The 14,609-nt window shown below is 36.9% G+C and overlaps 1 protein-coding gene across 1 annotated transcript in view; it reads left to right on the forward strand.

The window, feature by feature from the left end:
• Nucleotides 1-735: 735 nt before the first annotated feature.
• Nucleotides 736-14,609, forward strand: part of LOC138168661 (pancreatic triacylglycerol lipase-like) — a 19,772-nt gene continuing 5,898 nt past the window's right edge. The window contains exons 1-9 of the mRNA XM_069097567.1: nucleotides 736-781; nucleotides 3,436-3,590; nucleotides 4,249-4,374; nucleotides 7,596-7,730; nucleotides 9,241-9,352; nucleotides 10,655-10,774; nucleotides 10,873-10,992; nucleotides 11,712-11,830; nucleotides 13,839-13,968. Coding sequence (XP_068953668.1) covers nucleotides 736-781; nucleotides 3,436-3,590; nucleotides 4,249-4,374; nucleotides 7,596-7,730; nucleotides 9,241-9,352; nucleotides 10,655-10,774; nucleotides 10,873-10,992; nucleotides 11,712-11,830; nucleotides 13,839-13,968 — 1,063 coding nt within the window. The remainder of the gene's footprint in view (nucleotides 782-3,435; nucleotides 3,591-4,248; nucleotides 4,375-7,595; nucleotides 7,731-9,240; nucleotides 9,353-10,654; nucleotides 10,775-10,872; nucleotides 10,993-11,711; nucleotides 11,831-13,838; nucleotides 13,969-14,609) is intronic.

Below are 14,609 nucleotides of genomic sequence, written 5' to 3' on the forward strand. Positions count from 1 at the left end.
CCCTCATAGATTCAAGAATCATTTCTATGTAGATGATGCCCAAATTTATAAATCAACTGGTTACCTTTTCTGAAATCCATTCCCAAATATCAATTATTTGCTAGACATTTCCTTCTAAGTGCCCATAAATATCTCAAAGTTATTATTTACAAATGTAACTCAGTAGTTTCCTCTTACACTCATCATTTACTGAGGAGAAAATATTGACTGTTTAGTATTTTATCTATAGGATTCAAAGCTCCCCACCATCTGCTTCCTACCTACCTCTACAGCCTGGTTTCATATTACTCCCCTCCATGCACTTTATGTTTGTCGAAATTGTTGAATGTTTGTTGAATCTGAACAACTACTAATCAGATTAACAAAGACTGTTTTACATGTTCTTTGCCTGCTTATAATTATAATGGAAAATTTACACAATTATTTGGTTTCATTTGTGATTAAAATTAGAAATATACACTTGGCAGCTTCTCTCTTTTTTATGCTTCTTTCCCATGGTAATGCCAGCAGATGATAAGATTTTGTTATAAAAGAACAGGCTATTTGGAGTGGAGCATAGGGCTTACCTGAACATCCACGGTGAGTGAGGGAAATCTTTTCCAGAGCTGTTTTATTATGTACATTATTCAAAACAAAATAAAATAGAACAACAAAAAAATTAAGTGAACATGAATTATTACAATCTTTGCTACTGTTTCTCTACCAAAGCTCAACTATGTATTTGGTTTTATTTAGATGCTGCTAATTTGGACATTCTTTCTGCTATTGGGCATAGCGGCAGGTAAGAAATTATATTTATGTCAGTGTTGGACATGTAAGTCTCTTATGTATCTCAGTCTGTGAAATGGTTCAGAAATATTTCTTGTGTAGAGACAGTCTATTGTAATAGATTGAAAGTCAACCTCTGTATTAGGAGAGCTTGGGTTCCTATCTCACCCCTGGTATATAGTGGTTGCTTGGATCATGGTCAAGTAACTTAACCTTCCTGTGCTCTAGGTAACTATCTAAGACTAAGTTGCAGAGCAAGGGTTGATCTGCATTGTTGGGGGAATTCCTCACAGTGATGTCTCTACCCTAACCCCATGAAATCATAGGATTGCCAAAAATAAATATCCAATGCTATAGCTTTGTAACTTTAAATTCTGGTAACTTTGCCAACACTATTTTTTTTCCTTTGGAGGAGCTCACTAACTTTGTAATGTTCAAGCCCAGAACTATGCTAAGCTCATTATTATTTTTACTCGTGGACTGAGATTGTATCTCCTCCATCTAGAGCACCTCTTGGGCCAAAGGTTTGGTTGAGCCAAAGGATGAAAGTGTTTTGTGTCTTGGATAAATTTTAAACAGTCAAAGTAATGTTCAACACTGATCAGAGCTGGGAGCATCTCTGCCACTCACTTGTGTAGTGCTTTGCTATTCAGCACAATTCAACAGGAATGTACTGAATGCTAACTATGTGCCAAGCATTGTATATATAGAGAGGAAAGAAAACATAGTTCATTCCCCTAAGGACTTAAAATAGAATGAGGAAGGTGAGACATGTATTACAATAGCTATAATGCAAGGTAAAATTAACCAAGGGGAAAGGAGATATCCAAAAGGAGATACGAGAAAATTGAGGATGGGAAAATCACTTTCAGGTGGAAGAATAAGGGAAGACTTTTTTCAGAAGTAGTACTGGAACTGAGCCTTGAAGAAAAGAAGGTGGAAAGGAGAAGCATGAGCAAAGGATAATTAGATCTAGTATGGAAATGACTTCATAGGCAATCTAGTCTAATACCCTAATTTTACAGTTTCCTAAATGAGGTTCAGGGAACTTAAATTACTTTGCAAGGCCACACAGTTCAGATTAATGGTCTGAGTCTTTATGACTCCAAACCCAGTCTTCTACTCACTGTACTCTTGACTCTACATGAAGTGGACAGGAGGATACTGAGGGATGATTAATAGTCTAGTTTGACTAAGAGTATATGAGGGGATTGATTTTTATTAGAATTAGATAAGGCTATAAAGGAAGGATGTAATCATATTGTAGACAGTTTTAAAAACTAAGATAAGGACCTTACACTCTATCCATTAGACAGTGGGGAGTCACAGATGGTATTTGATGAGTCATAATTTAAGGCTACATTATCAAGATTATAACAGAGAGAATAGAGAGACTAGGAGGCAGAAAGACCCATTAAAAGGTATTGCTATTATACAACTGAGAAGTAATGAGACCTTTAAAGAAGGGAGGTTGTAGTGGTAGCAGAAATGAAAGTCAGTATGTGAGAGATGCTATAGAGGCTAAATAAACAGAACTTGGCAAACGATTTTATGTAGAGGATGAAGAAGAGAGAAAAATGCAAAATGACTTTGGGTTTTCTAGCTTCAGAGACTTGGGAAGATGGTGCTGCCATTAACAGAAATTGACAAGTTAAAAGAGGGGCAGGTTTTATGGGGGAAGGAGTTCAGCTGGAATCATGTTGAACTTTAGGGACTGACCCAACAGGTACTATAGGTATTATAGGCTACTATAAACAGTATAAGTGAGATTCTCTCACTTGATCCCCCAAACTACTCTATTATGTATTATTGTCATCCCTATTTTGCAATAAGAAAACTGAACTTCAGAACTGCTGGATCTTATCCAGAGTCATACAGTAGTGAAAAAATACAAATCATATTTAGATGTTACATTATTTTTTAAAGCAAGTTGTTAGGATTGCAATTCAAATCTACTTCTTTAAACTACAAGAACAAATTTTATTCTGCTCCACCATCCTATTTTTAATTAAGGCATATTTTTTTTTGAGACTGGGTCTGTCTAAGTCTCCCAGGTTGGAAGTGGAGGGGCTATTGACTAACATCATATAATCACCACTGGTCAACATGGAAACTTTGATCTATTCTGTTTCTAACTTGGGTCATTTCACTCCCTCCCTGGGTAGCCCCCTGCTCCCAAGAACTGGACATATTGAGGCAAGTCTGATCCCATTGTAGCTTAGAATTTCTGAGCTCAAGAGATCCTTCAAGTTCAGCCTCCCTGGTAGCAGGAACTACAGTGTAGGCCAACACATCCAGCACTAAGTATTTTGCACAGTGTATGGCATAGTAGGTGCTTTTCATATGTTTATTGATTGGCTAAGGTGTGCTTTCCCTAGATTCTATTGCATGTGGTTCCAGCACAGAAATGGTGGAATCAAAAACAAAAAACAAAAAAGTTTGGGGAGAGGACTTAACAGGGAAATAAGAAGAATGAGGCACTTTAGTATTTTAAATCCTGTTCCTTTAGTATTTAGGAAAGAAGAACATGGATGCCACTTACAACCATTTAGGAATTTTGAGGAGAGAGAAGTAAAATGTAAAACATTATTTTAACAAGTTGTTCTCCAACAACACTGCCTTCTAGTTTAATTTATTATTGAGATATTCCTTTTTGGGTGATTACAGGAAGCCAAGTCTGCTATTCAAGACTGGGATGCTTTACAGATGATGCACCCTGGGCTGGCACTTTACAAAGACCCTTCCATGTGCTCCCCTCATCTCCAGAAAGTATCGACACTCGCTTTCTTCTGTATACCAATGAAAGCCCAGGCAACTATCAAGTAAGTCCTGCTATAATTTTTAAGATGTATAATTTATGCATATTATTTAGATGAAATAACACACTACCTAGATTTCCTAGTTCCTCACTGAACATATCGTTGGGGTTGGGGGCCTTTTTAAAAACAATAAGATCAAGTTATACTTTCCTGTGAATTATCGAGGGAGTCACTATTTGCCTTATGTCAAGTCAAGTCATGTCAGCAAACATTTATTAGGCACCTTCTATGTGCCAGGTTATGTGCTAGTGCCAAAGATACAAAGAGAAGGAAACTACAGTCTCTGCTTTCAAAGAGTTCAGTCTAATGCAGAAGATCACATGCAAACAATTGTGCAAACTAATTGAAGATTTGTATTTCGTATCCAAACTGTCCATAATTGCTTTAAATGTAACAGATAAGGATCAATTCCTCCTTCCAGGTCATATTTTTGCACATTCAAACTGCCCTCACTATCATTATTAGAGCATGCATTTCACAGTCTATTTCCTAAGTGATGGCAGAGTCCTGTGATATTTACCAATTAGGCTATGATTTGCAATAGTGTCAGTGTAGCTATGAAAATGACCCCTTTCTCAGAAGCTTTTCCCTACATGTCCAAAAAATTCTATTTCAGAAAACAGAGAGATTGATAAGCATTTTTTTTTTCTTCTTAACACAGGAAATTCTTCCCAACAATGTGGCAGCTGTAAAAAGCTCTAATTTCAACAAGAATAGAAAAACTCGATTTATCGTTCATGGCTTCATAGACAAAGGTGAAGAAGGCTGGCTGACAAACATGTGCACGGTAGGAGAACAGCAGTAGTAAACCCACCCCTCTCATTCTCTTATACTAATCTTCACAGAGCCCTCACAAAAGCGCTGGGAGGAAAACAGCTCAAGTTTTATGTTCATTCTGTATATGTGAGAAATAAGCAGTCAAATGTTATCACTTGTGCACACCCTGTCAAAAAAGACAGTGAAGTGTAGTGAAAAAAGCAATGGATTTAGAATCAAATCAACTGGATTCAAATTCTGCCTCTGAGGCCTCCTACTTGCGATCTTATGCTCAATTTGTAAGGCAAGTAGCAAGCAAGATCTTTTGATTCCCTGACCAACGTTCTTTCTATCTTACCATTTTGCCTCTGATTATACTCTTATGTTGCCACTGAAGATACTCTGTTAGTCTTTTTTTTTTTGCTTTTTGGAGGGCATTTGGGGTTAAGTGACTTGCCCAAAGTCACATGGCTAGTTTTTGTGTTAAGTGTCTGAGGCCGGATTTGTACTCAGGTACTCCTGACTCCAGGGCCGGTGCTCTATTCACTGAGCCACCTAGTCACCCCTGCCATTAATCTTTTTTGAGGGTTTTCTCACTAGCTTCAGATTTCCAAATGAAATATCTAACTTGGCATAGGACAAAAATATTCCATCAGCCTTGACTTCTGTTTACTAACTTCTCACTGAAAGCCATAAATGTACACCTCCTCCATCCATTTGGTCTTTACTTCTGATTTCTACGTTTGAAACCTAGAAATGATTATTTCCCTCTGATCATAAAAGTTGTACAAAGAGAATTAAGATATTTTTACCTTTTAATGAAATCTAGTCAGTTTCCAATAATGCAAGGACCTAAAAAATTAATATTATACCCACATGGATTAATTCACTCACTCATTTGGAAAGTGTAAAGTGTGTGTGCTGAAGTTTTCCAAAACTCTCAGACCAAATCAATTACAGATTATGCCCATTTCCAGATGTTTAACCTAATGACTGATCCCTTCATTTCATTCATTTCCATGGATTATTGATTAGATGTTTGTTAATTATCCAATATGTATAGGGTCACTATGATGATTCCTGGACATTTTCTATAATTTAGTTCTTTGAAGGGCAATCTACAATGATCATGGAGATGATGTTAACTGTCTTATTGCAATCTACTCATTTCACACTTAAAGAAGTGATTAACTACACTAGTTTTCTAGAGTAATTGAAGGAAAACCATTGTAAAATCATTTTTCCTTCAAGTAAGGATGCAAGCTACAAAGGAACATTTGTTGACACCCTCAATTTGCTCTAATATCATGGACACAAAATTTCCTGTAATGTATAAGGAATTATACATGGAAAGAGCACTGATTTGGAATTCTAATCCTGACTTTAGCATTTATTAATTGTGTGCCCTTTTCCAAGTCATCTGCCAGTTCTAGGTCTCAGTTTCTTCATGAATATGAGAGGGAGCATGGACAATAAGGGCCTGATTTGTAGTCACGATTTTTGGGTTCAAATTTCAGTTATGTTATTTACCAAGGGTGTGCTCTTGGTGCATTTTTACTTTTCTGGACTTTGGTTTCCTCCTCAATAAATTTAAAGGATCATAGTAGATGGCTAAAGTTGCCCCTGATTTTATTCCCAGTTGTTTGGCTAGATGATCTAAGTTTGGGGGACCTGGTGCAGTGCATAGTAGACAATGCTTTGACTTTAGAGTCAGAATGATCCAATTGCAAATTCTACCTTAGACAGACACTAGCTGATCTTAGACAAGTCAAATAACCTCTCTTAGCCTTGGTTTCTTCATCTCTACAGAGGAGATTTTGTACAGATGAAATAATATTAACATATGTAAAGTGCTTTGTGAATTTTAAAACACTATATAAATACTAGCTAATATTATTCTTATGTTTCCATTCAGCTCTAATATTCTTTTTTCAGTACTCTAATGGATGTGTCTCACTTCCCCTTACATTCTCAAGGAGTAGTGGCTCTTTGAGATAGCAGAGATACATCTTAAGTGCTTGTGTTTTGGATTTCTGAAGCCAGCACAGGAGATTTGAAGGCTGTTGAAGGAATGTCTAGTGTCCTCAATGTTTCTTCTCCAGGTGTGCTTTGGCTTGTTATTTGAGAGAGCAGGTCCTCAGGTCCCACTCTGGTGGGATATGGTTTTCAGGAGCCAAAAGATCTTTCTTTTTCTCCTTCTCAATGCTTCCCTCTTCGAGCATTCAGCAAACTTTAATTCAATTCAACAAACGTTGCCTGGGTTAATTCAACAAATTAATTGCCTGGGTTCTCAGAAAGCCCAACTCTCTGTGAAGAAGCCAAGATGGGAGGGTAGGAGTCACCAGCAGATCTAAAAGTAGGAAAATGCTTCTGTAGCAAATCTATTTGTATGGGTGAGGGCCATGGTGGCACAGAAAAACCATTATTCCCCATGGGAGCAACCTATCCCCTATCCCCAAACAGTCCTAGAACTTCTACATACTAGGTTTGGGACTGGGGGGAGAGAGGAAGCTGGTCTCCAGGAAAGTAGACTATAGCTACAGGATTGCAGCCAGAGAAGTGCTTGCATTTCATATTTCCCTTTATTTCCTACCTGGGATATCAGTTTCCTGGAGCAAAGCCCCATTTGCCCCATGCTACTTATGGTTCTATTGGAAGGTACATAGGCCTAGAAGGACCAAAGGTTTGAACTATATATCTGCAGGACATTTTTTCATGTGAAATATATTTCCAGGAATGTAGCTTCAAAGAAAATTATATGGGTTTGTCCCCAAATCCCTTTAGTTTCTTTGAAACCAGGATAATTTAAAACAAACTAACAAACTTTTTCACTTACCAATTATACTCATCTCTAAAGGCCTGCTAGGGGAAATCTCTGTACATAGACCTATCCCTGTTACTGCTTAATAACAACACATTGTATACATTATACTTCTTGTAGTTTCCCATGATACACATTTCTCCACTTGCTGCAATAGAATCCCTCAGGAGAGTCCTTGCTGAACTTCAGATACCAGGTTTCAGTAAAAGTCAAATTAATAGTCAGGAATGTTAAATGTCAAAGAGTAGTAATTCTGTATTGTACCATCCTTAAAATGTTTTATTATTGTTAATGGATTTTAAGATCTTGAACAAACCATACATAGAAAATATAGTTCATTATACATGTTAGTGATAAGGAAAAAAATCTTGAAAAAAGGGTATTGTAACATCCCCTTAATGATTTAATTATATCTCTTGTATTTGTTCTAGACCTTGTTTAAAGTGGAAGAGGTAAACTGCATCTGTGTGGACTGGAAAAAGGGCTCACGGACTTTATATACCCAAGCTTCACAAAATGTTCGAGTAGTAGGGGCTGAAATAGCCTATTTTGTGGATTATCTCAAGGTAACTAAATGTCTTCATGCTGTCTCTTACTCTCTACCCATCGTACCGTGAAAGCTGTGTGCATACAATTGCTAGGGTTCATCATGAACCTCTTAGTTTGTGTTGGTTGACCAGAAGGGAACAGTAGTGGGTTTGCATTTCAGTTTTTGTCTGTGAAGATGAAGGTAGTTCAGTGGATAGATCTTGAGTTAGGAAGATCGAGTTCAAATCTGACCTTATACACTTACCGGCTGTGTGACCCTGGGCAGGTCATTTTATTTCTTTTTGCCTGTTTCCCCATTTGCAAAGTGGAGATGATAATAGCATTTACTTGCCTGAGATGCTGTGAGTATAAAATAAGACTGCATTTTAAAGAGCTTTGCAAACTTTAAACACTATATGAATGCTGCTGTCATCATTATTATTATTATGAACACAGACCAATTTTTTCCATTTTGATTAAATTGCTGGCTCAAATTAAGAAAAAACTCAAGCAACTAGTTTTATTTGACCCACCCCACTCCCAATCTCCTACAACTGATTTTCACCTGTTGGTTGACTGAATTTTGCTAGTTTTTTTTTTTTAACTATGCTGCCTAGACAGTTATCAAGGGTTAAATTACTTGTGCATGTGTCAATATCAGCTTTTAAGAAACATTGGGGAGCAGTGGGGCATAGTGGAAAGAATGCCTGATGTAAGACCTGAGGACCTGGTTCAAATCCCAGCTGTACTACTTGCCTTCCTTGTGTCAGCTTGGTCCAGTCAGTTTTCTGGGTCTTCATTTCTTTTTTTTTTTAAGCAATTGGGGTTAAGTACCTTGCTCAAGGTTACATGGCCAGTTATTTCTGGGTGGGTGCTAAGTATCTGAGCCCGCGATTTGATCCAGGTCATCCTGACACTGGAGCCGGTGTTCTTACTCGCTGTGCTACCTGGCCGCCCCTAAGCAATTGGGTTAAGTAACTTGCTCAAGGTTACACGGCCAGGTGTTTCTGGGTGGGTGCTAAGTGTCTGAGCCTGGATTCAATCCCCAGGTCATCCCAACACTGGGGCCAGTGCTGTTACTCGCTGTGCTACCTGGCTGCCCCTGAGTCTTCATTTCTTAATATGGAGATGTTTGAACTGGATGACTTCTAAATCTGCCATCCTATCATTTATCACCAAAAGACACAAGAAATATCTTAGACTCAAACTGTAGATGGCTATGTAATTCTTCATTATCATCTCCCCTTCCAAATTTGTGCTTTGGGAAGCTTCTAACAATTCTACATGGTGGACTTAGTATTAAGTCTTCCTCTTCTCAAAAACATTACCAAATCATCTTAAAGACATATGGCTTAAGACAAGAAGGATAGAATAAAAGCCATAAATCATGAATACTTTAATATTGTCCCCTACTTGAAAAGTTAGAAATATCATTTTTCTGTTGAAGAGAAATGAGAAGTCATTCCCAATAAAGACTGACAAGGAGTGTGTCATGATCACGTCACTAATACCAGCCTAGTCATTTCTGAAGGCCTTTTTTCTCATCAGAACGAGCTTGGATACTCTCTTTCCAATGTCCACATCATTGGCCACAGTTTGGGATCCCATATTGCTGGAGAGGCTGGGAGAAGATCAAATGGTCTCATTGGACGAATCACGGGTAGGACTAAAATAGTGAAACCTGCAATATTGTGCTAACATTGCCATTATATAATTAAGAAATGAGGAGGAACATGATGGGAACTTGGTGGTCTTCTAAGTGTTATGTTAAATATTAAAGAGTTCCTTCATTTTGCCTCCTATTAGCATCATAGAGGTAACATGTATATAAAATTGTGCCTTTTTTTTTGGAAGAGACACTTGATCTGACTCCATTTCCTGTCCTGGGACAATTACATTATTTTACCTCACAAAAGCAATCTTATCCTTGATATGAGATGAAATTTTTAGGGAATGTTGACTAAAAAGTTACTTTAAACTTTTATCTCTTTCCTTTTTTTTGTCTTTGACCTCATGGCTCTATCAAACTAATCAGCAAAACTTAGGGATTTTGTATTTGTATTTTGACCCCCTCATATGGATATTAAAAAGAAAAAAAATCAGGTATTTTCAGAGGATTTAGTTAAAGAAGTGAAATTTTCCATAAAGTTGGAACTTCTCTTGGTAGGCTAAAAGTACTTCATCCTTCTATTTCCCTCTTTTAATACCACCGTGGTGTTGTTCAAGTGACTGACAATTCTAAAGCTGATTGTTCCTGCTCTCTATGAATTGAAACCTAGTGGTAAATTCTGTGATGCTCAGAAAATTCCCTTTCTAACATAGATGGCAACAAAAGAGCCAATGATATTCTAAAAATAGCAAGAAATTCAAACTATCTTTCCAAACAATTATCCATATACATGCACACATAACATCTTGGGCCAAGTCACTTACTCTTCTTAACCTAAGCTTCCTCATCTTCAAAAGGGAAACAATTACTCAAATTACATATATTAAGAGAATGGTGTGAGGAAAATATAATATATACCCTCAAGCACTTAATAATAGTTCACGCTTAATTATGAACCATTATATCATTGTCATTATTATTACATAAACTACCAAATGAAAGTGCATAAATATACAGATATTTTCTGTATTAATTCTTAAGGATATGACCTAGAACTGTGATTTCATTGATATAGAGAATTCTTGGATGTGCAAGTCCTTCTACCAATTCATGTCAGCATATTCTTTGCTATTTATAGTTTGAGAGAATTTTCTAAAACATGGGGAGGTTAAGTTACTTGTTCAGGGTCATGCTTTCACTATGACAGATTGCACATCAAATTGAAGAACGCAGCCCAGATCTTCCTGCTTGGCATTTATCTCTCTATACTCCACAACATAGCCACAACTTGAAAATGACTTATGTCATATGAGATAAAAGAATATAACTAAAATATTACAATATTTCTCCCAGGATTGGATCCTGCTGAGCCTTACTTTGAAGGAACCCCAGAAGAAGTTAGACTGGATGCCAGTGACGCCTTGTTTGTTGATGTCATTCACACAGATGCTGCTCCTATCATTCCTAACATAGGTGAGTTCTTCCTCTTGATTCTTGCAACCGTGAAGAACCATAATTAAGTTGTTCACAATGCATTCAAACCCACTTAACACTTATTTCAAATGTCTTAGGTTTTGGAACAAGTGAAATTGTGGGACACCTCGATTTCTTCCCAAATGGAGGAGAGGAAATGCCTGGATGTCAGAAGAATGTCCTTTCTCAGATTGTAGATATAAATGGAATCTGGGAAGGTAAATCTATTCAGCATATAACAAAAATTACTAGTAAAATGCATAGTATTGTCTTTCCGAACTTTCCAAGGTGTCTTGCCAACACTTTGCCTTATTCTTCTGTAAAACTATGGATTTTAAACTCTGTTCCATAGTGCTATACTGTTGTGTGAAACCTCCCTCCTAGAGTGAGGGTATGTAGTTATGAAAGTAAAAGTATTTGTGAAAGATTTCCCTTGGGTCAGTCCAACTTGTCCTTTAACAAACTATTGAACCCAAATATATCCATTATGCCTCAGAATAAATTCTCTCCTCTTCTGTATATTTGGCCCCATTTTTGTAAAAACTAAATCCTTTTAAGAGCCAGAGTGACTTAGCATCTAAAGAGCATATATCAGAGTCTGTACTGGTTGTAAGATGCTGGGCAAGTCACTAAACTTCTTGGTAGCTCAATTTTTCTCTAAGTTGAGGAGAATGCACCAATCTCCTTTGGTAGAAGAACTCTCTTTCCAGGAACTCCCTAAATTGATGAAATGACAAACCTAGTCTGACAGTTCTTAGTGATAGCTAAATATATCACAAAACAAATTATACTATTTTAAAAAGTGTGATATACCTTTAAAGTTTGACCATGATCTATGAAGTCTATACCTTATTTAAATGTCATAAATTTCCAATAATAATTTTTAATCCAAAAAATTGATAGTGTTCTTTCTGTCTGATCCCATCTAATTTCGCAGGAACTCGTGATTTTACAGCATGTAATCACCTGCGAAGTTACAAGTATTATTCAGATAGCATCCTCAACCCAAGTGGCTTTTCTGGATACCCCTGTGCTTCCTACAAAGTTTTTGAGGCAGTAAGTAAGCTTGTCATGAGAATCAGTACCACATGCTTCATAGAGAACTTGGGTTCCAAGTCCATAAAAGCTGGGTTCTCTTTCTAGCTCTGGCACACATTAGCTTGACTTTGGGCAGGTAGCTTAATTTCCCAATTCTCTGAAAAGGTGCTGATCTGCATTGGTAGAGGGAGTTTCCTTACCGTGAGCTTCCTTATAAATGAAATCACATGTCAAGAACCAGAGAAAAGGTCTTTCTCAACACAGAATACCAGACCTGAAAGGAACAAGGGCGTTAGAGGTCATTTAATGCAAACTATACTTGAAAGCTCTCCTTATTACAACATGCCTGATAAGTGACCATCCAGGGGCAATTTAAGTCCTCCTTCAAGGGGGACTCATCACAGCCCATTTTCACTATTGGAAACTCTAATTGTGAGTAATATATGTTTTGTTTTCTACTGACACGAAGTCTCTTTCCTCTTCTACCCTGGTTTTGTCCACTGGGCCCCAATAGAACATTTTCGATCAATTTCTCTTAACAGTTCTCAAGATAGTTTTCAAGTGGCTCCTGTATTTTCTGTTCTTCAGAATAAACACCCTCAGTTGCTTCAATCCTTGAGAACAAGTAGATGGAGTATATAACCAAGTCTCCCATACTTGTAAATTTCAGTAGAGTAGATCAGAACATGGTGATGTAGTGGAAAGATTGCTGAACTAGAAATTATATGTCCTGGGTTGCAGTCCTGTTCTGACACTATGTGACCTACTACAGCATTGTCTCTAGAGTTCCAAATTCTTTTTCTAAGACCCTTTTAGCTCTAGCATTTATTGATTTCTAGTAACATTTTCCATATGCACTATATGTCGAATCAGTGTTGCTACATGATGATTCTATCTTAAGTCACATAAACCCAATTTTAATCACATAATTATCATTAGTATTTTCAGGGTAAATATAAATTTTCATTTTGCTTTAAATTACCCTAATGATTACCTCATTTTTCTATTCCTTTATAGGCACTGGTGAAGTATTTCTTTCATTTAGGGCCATTTTCTAAACTTTCTTTGGGAGCCATTTTTTAAAAGACGACAGCATATAGAAATCTGATCTAATATCTATCTGCTGCTAAATTGAAAAATGTAATTAAAATCAGAAAGCTTGTTAAAAATATGTATCATCTAAATATTTTGATAACAGATTGGATTTTTCAGTTTTGTCAAGTGTTGTGGCATACTCTGAACAAAGTTTTAGATTACTTATAAGGAAAAAAAAGATTTGCTCAGGTATATAGCACAGCATTATTGTGTTGTGATCTTGGATCCCAAACATTGATTAAGTTCACCCAATTACTTTTAAAATGTATCCCTCCTTTAGTTCATATAATTTTCATTCTAAAAATGATCATTGATGAATGTCATTTAACAAGTGAAAACATCTCAAGTTCTAGTTGGGAATTATGTCACAATGGACATACACTGGACTTAGTGATAGAAACACCTACATTCCCATTCTGCCTCAGAAAGCTACTAGTGAGGGGATCCTGGGCAATTAATTAAATCTCTCAGCCTTAGTTTCTTCATCTGTAAACCTGGAATAATTATAGCATCTACCTTGTAGGTTGTAATGTAAGGATCAAAGGAAATAACATTTGTAAAGTACTTGGCAAACTTTATGTGCTATATAAATGCTATCTATGGTTATTGGGTGGGTTAAGGGAAGGTCATAATCCCATATTGTATTGTTATGTTATGCTAACACTCATTAGTACAAGTTTGTTGAATGCCATCTTCATCATTCAATTTAAGCTACCAGTTCAACAAATATTTATTAAATTATGCAGATTTAGTCTAGAGGATAAGAAAATTCATCCATATATTTTTATATATAATAATTTTTTTCTCAACTGTTATGAAGGTACCAGAATTTTATCTGTTTTTTAGATAATTGAATGGATGGGGTGAATGTAGAGAGGTAAAACCTGGAAAAATAGCATGTTCTCAACAACCATTTATATATTTTCATCAGAATAAGTGCTTCCCTTGTCCATCTGGAGGATGCCCACAGATGGGCCACTATGCTGACAGATTTGCTGGTAAAACGGCAGCAGTGGGGCAGGTCTTTTATCTCAACACTGGGGATGCCAGTAATTTTGCTCGTAAGTTTCCATTTGACTTTCCTTATTTTCAAAACTCTGTGACATTATTATTGCCTGTTGGAAAGACCTCCTCCAGTATATATAAAAAAGGACGGGATTGACTGTATTTAGGAGATGTCTATTGGAACCTGATGGCCAATTCAGTTTTTCAAGCCAATTCCCTGGCCTGAGAAATCTGGATGACACCACAGCATGGGTCCATTGTTAAATGTGTTGGATGTAGAAATGAACCTCTCTGCTTTCAGATGCTTCTTGAAACAGACTGACAAATACCCAGAAGTTTCACAAAATAAATTTGCCAGTTTCAGTAACTGAGATATTGGCACATTTTCTCAGGGTCCTTAAACATATATCCATATTTTCTTTTGTGAATATTAAGAAACATTTTATAGTACAGGGGTTTGGAACCTGTGGCCCCAAGCCCACATGTGGCCCTCTAGGTCCTCAAGTAAGACCCTTTAACTGAATCCAAACTTCACAGAATCGCAGATGTGTTCTGTGAACTTTGGATTCAGTCAAATGGTTACATTTGAGGACTTAGGGGGTCACATGTGGCCTGGAGGTCACAGGTTCCCTATCTCTTTGGTCAGCCTATTTTTTTTTTTGCCTTTTGGAGGGCAATTGGAGTTAAGTAACTTGCC

The sequence above is a fragment of the Petaurus breviceps genome, unplaced genomic scaffold (assembly GCF_028583685.1).
Source record: "Petaurus breviceps papuanus isolate PSGF00001 unplaced genomic scaffold, PetGlider_PUasm1.0 37, whole genome shotgun sequence".
NCBI lineage: Eukaryota > Metazoa > Chordata > Mammalia > Diprotodontia > Petauridae > Petaurus > Petaurus breviceps.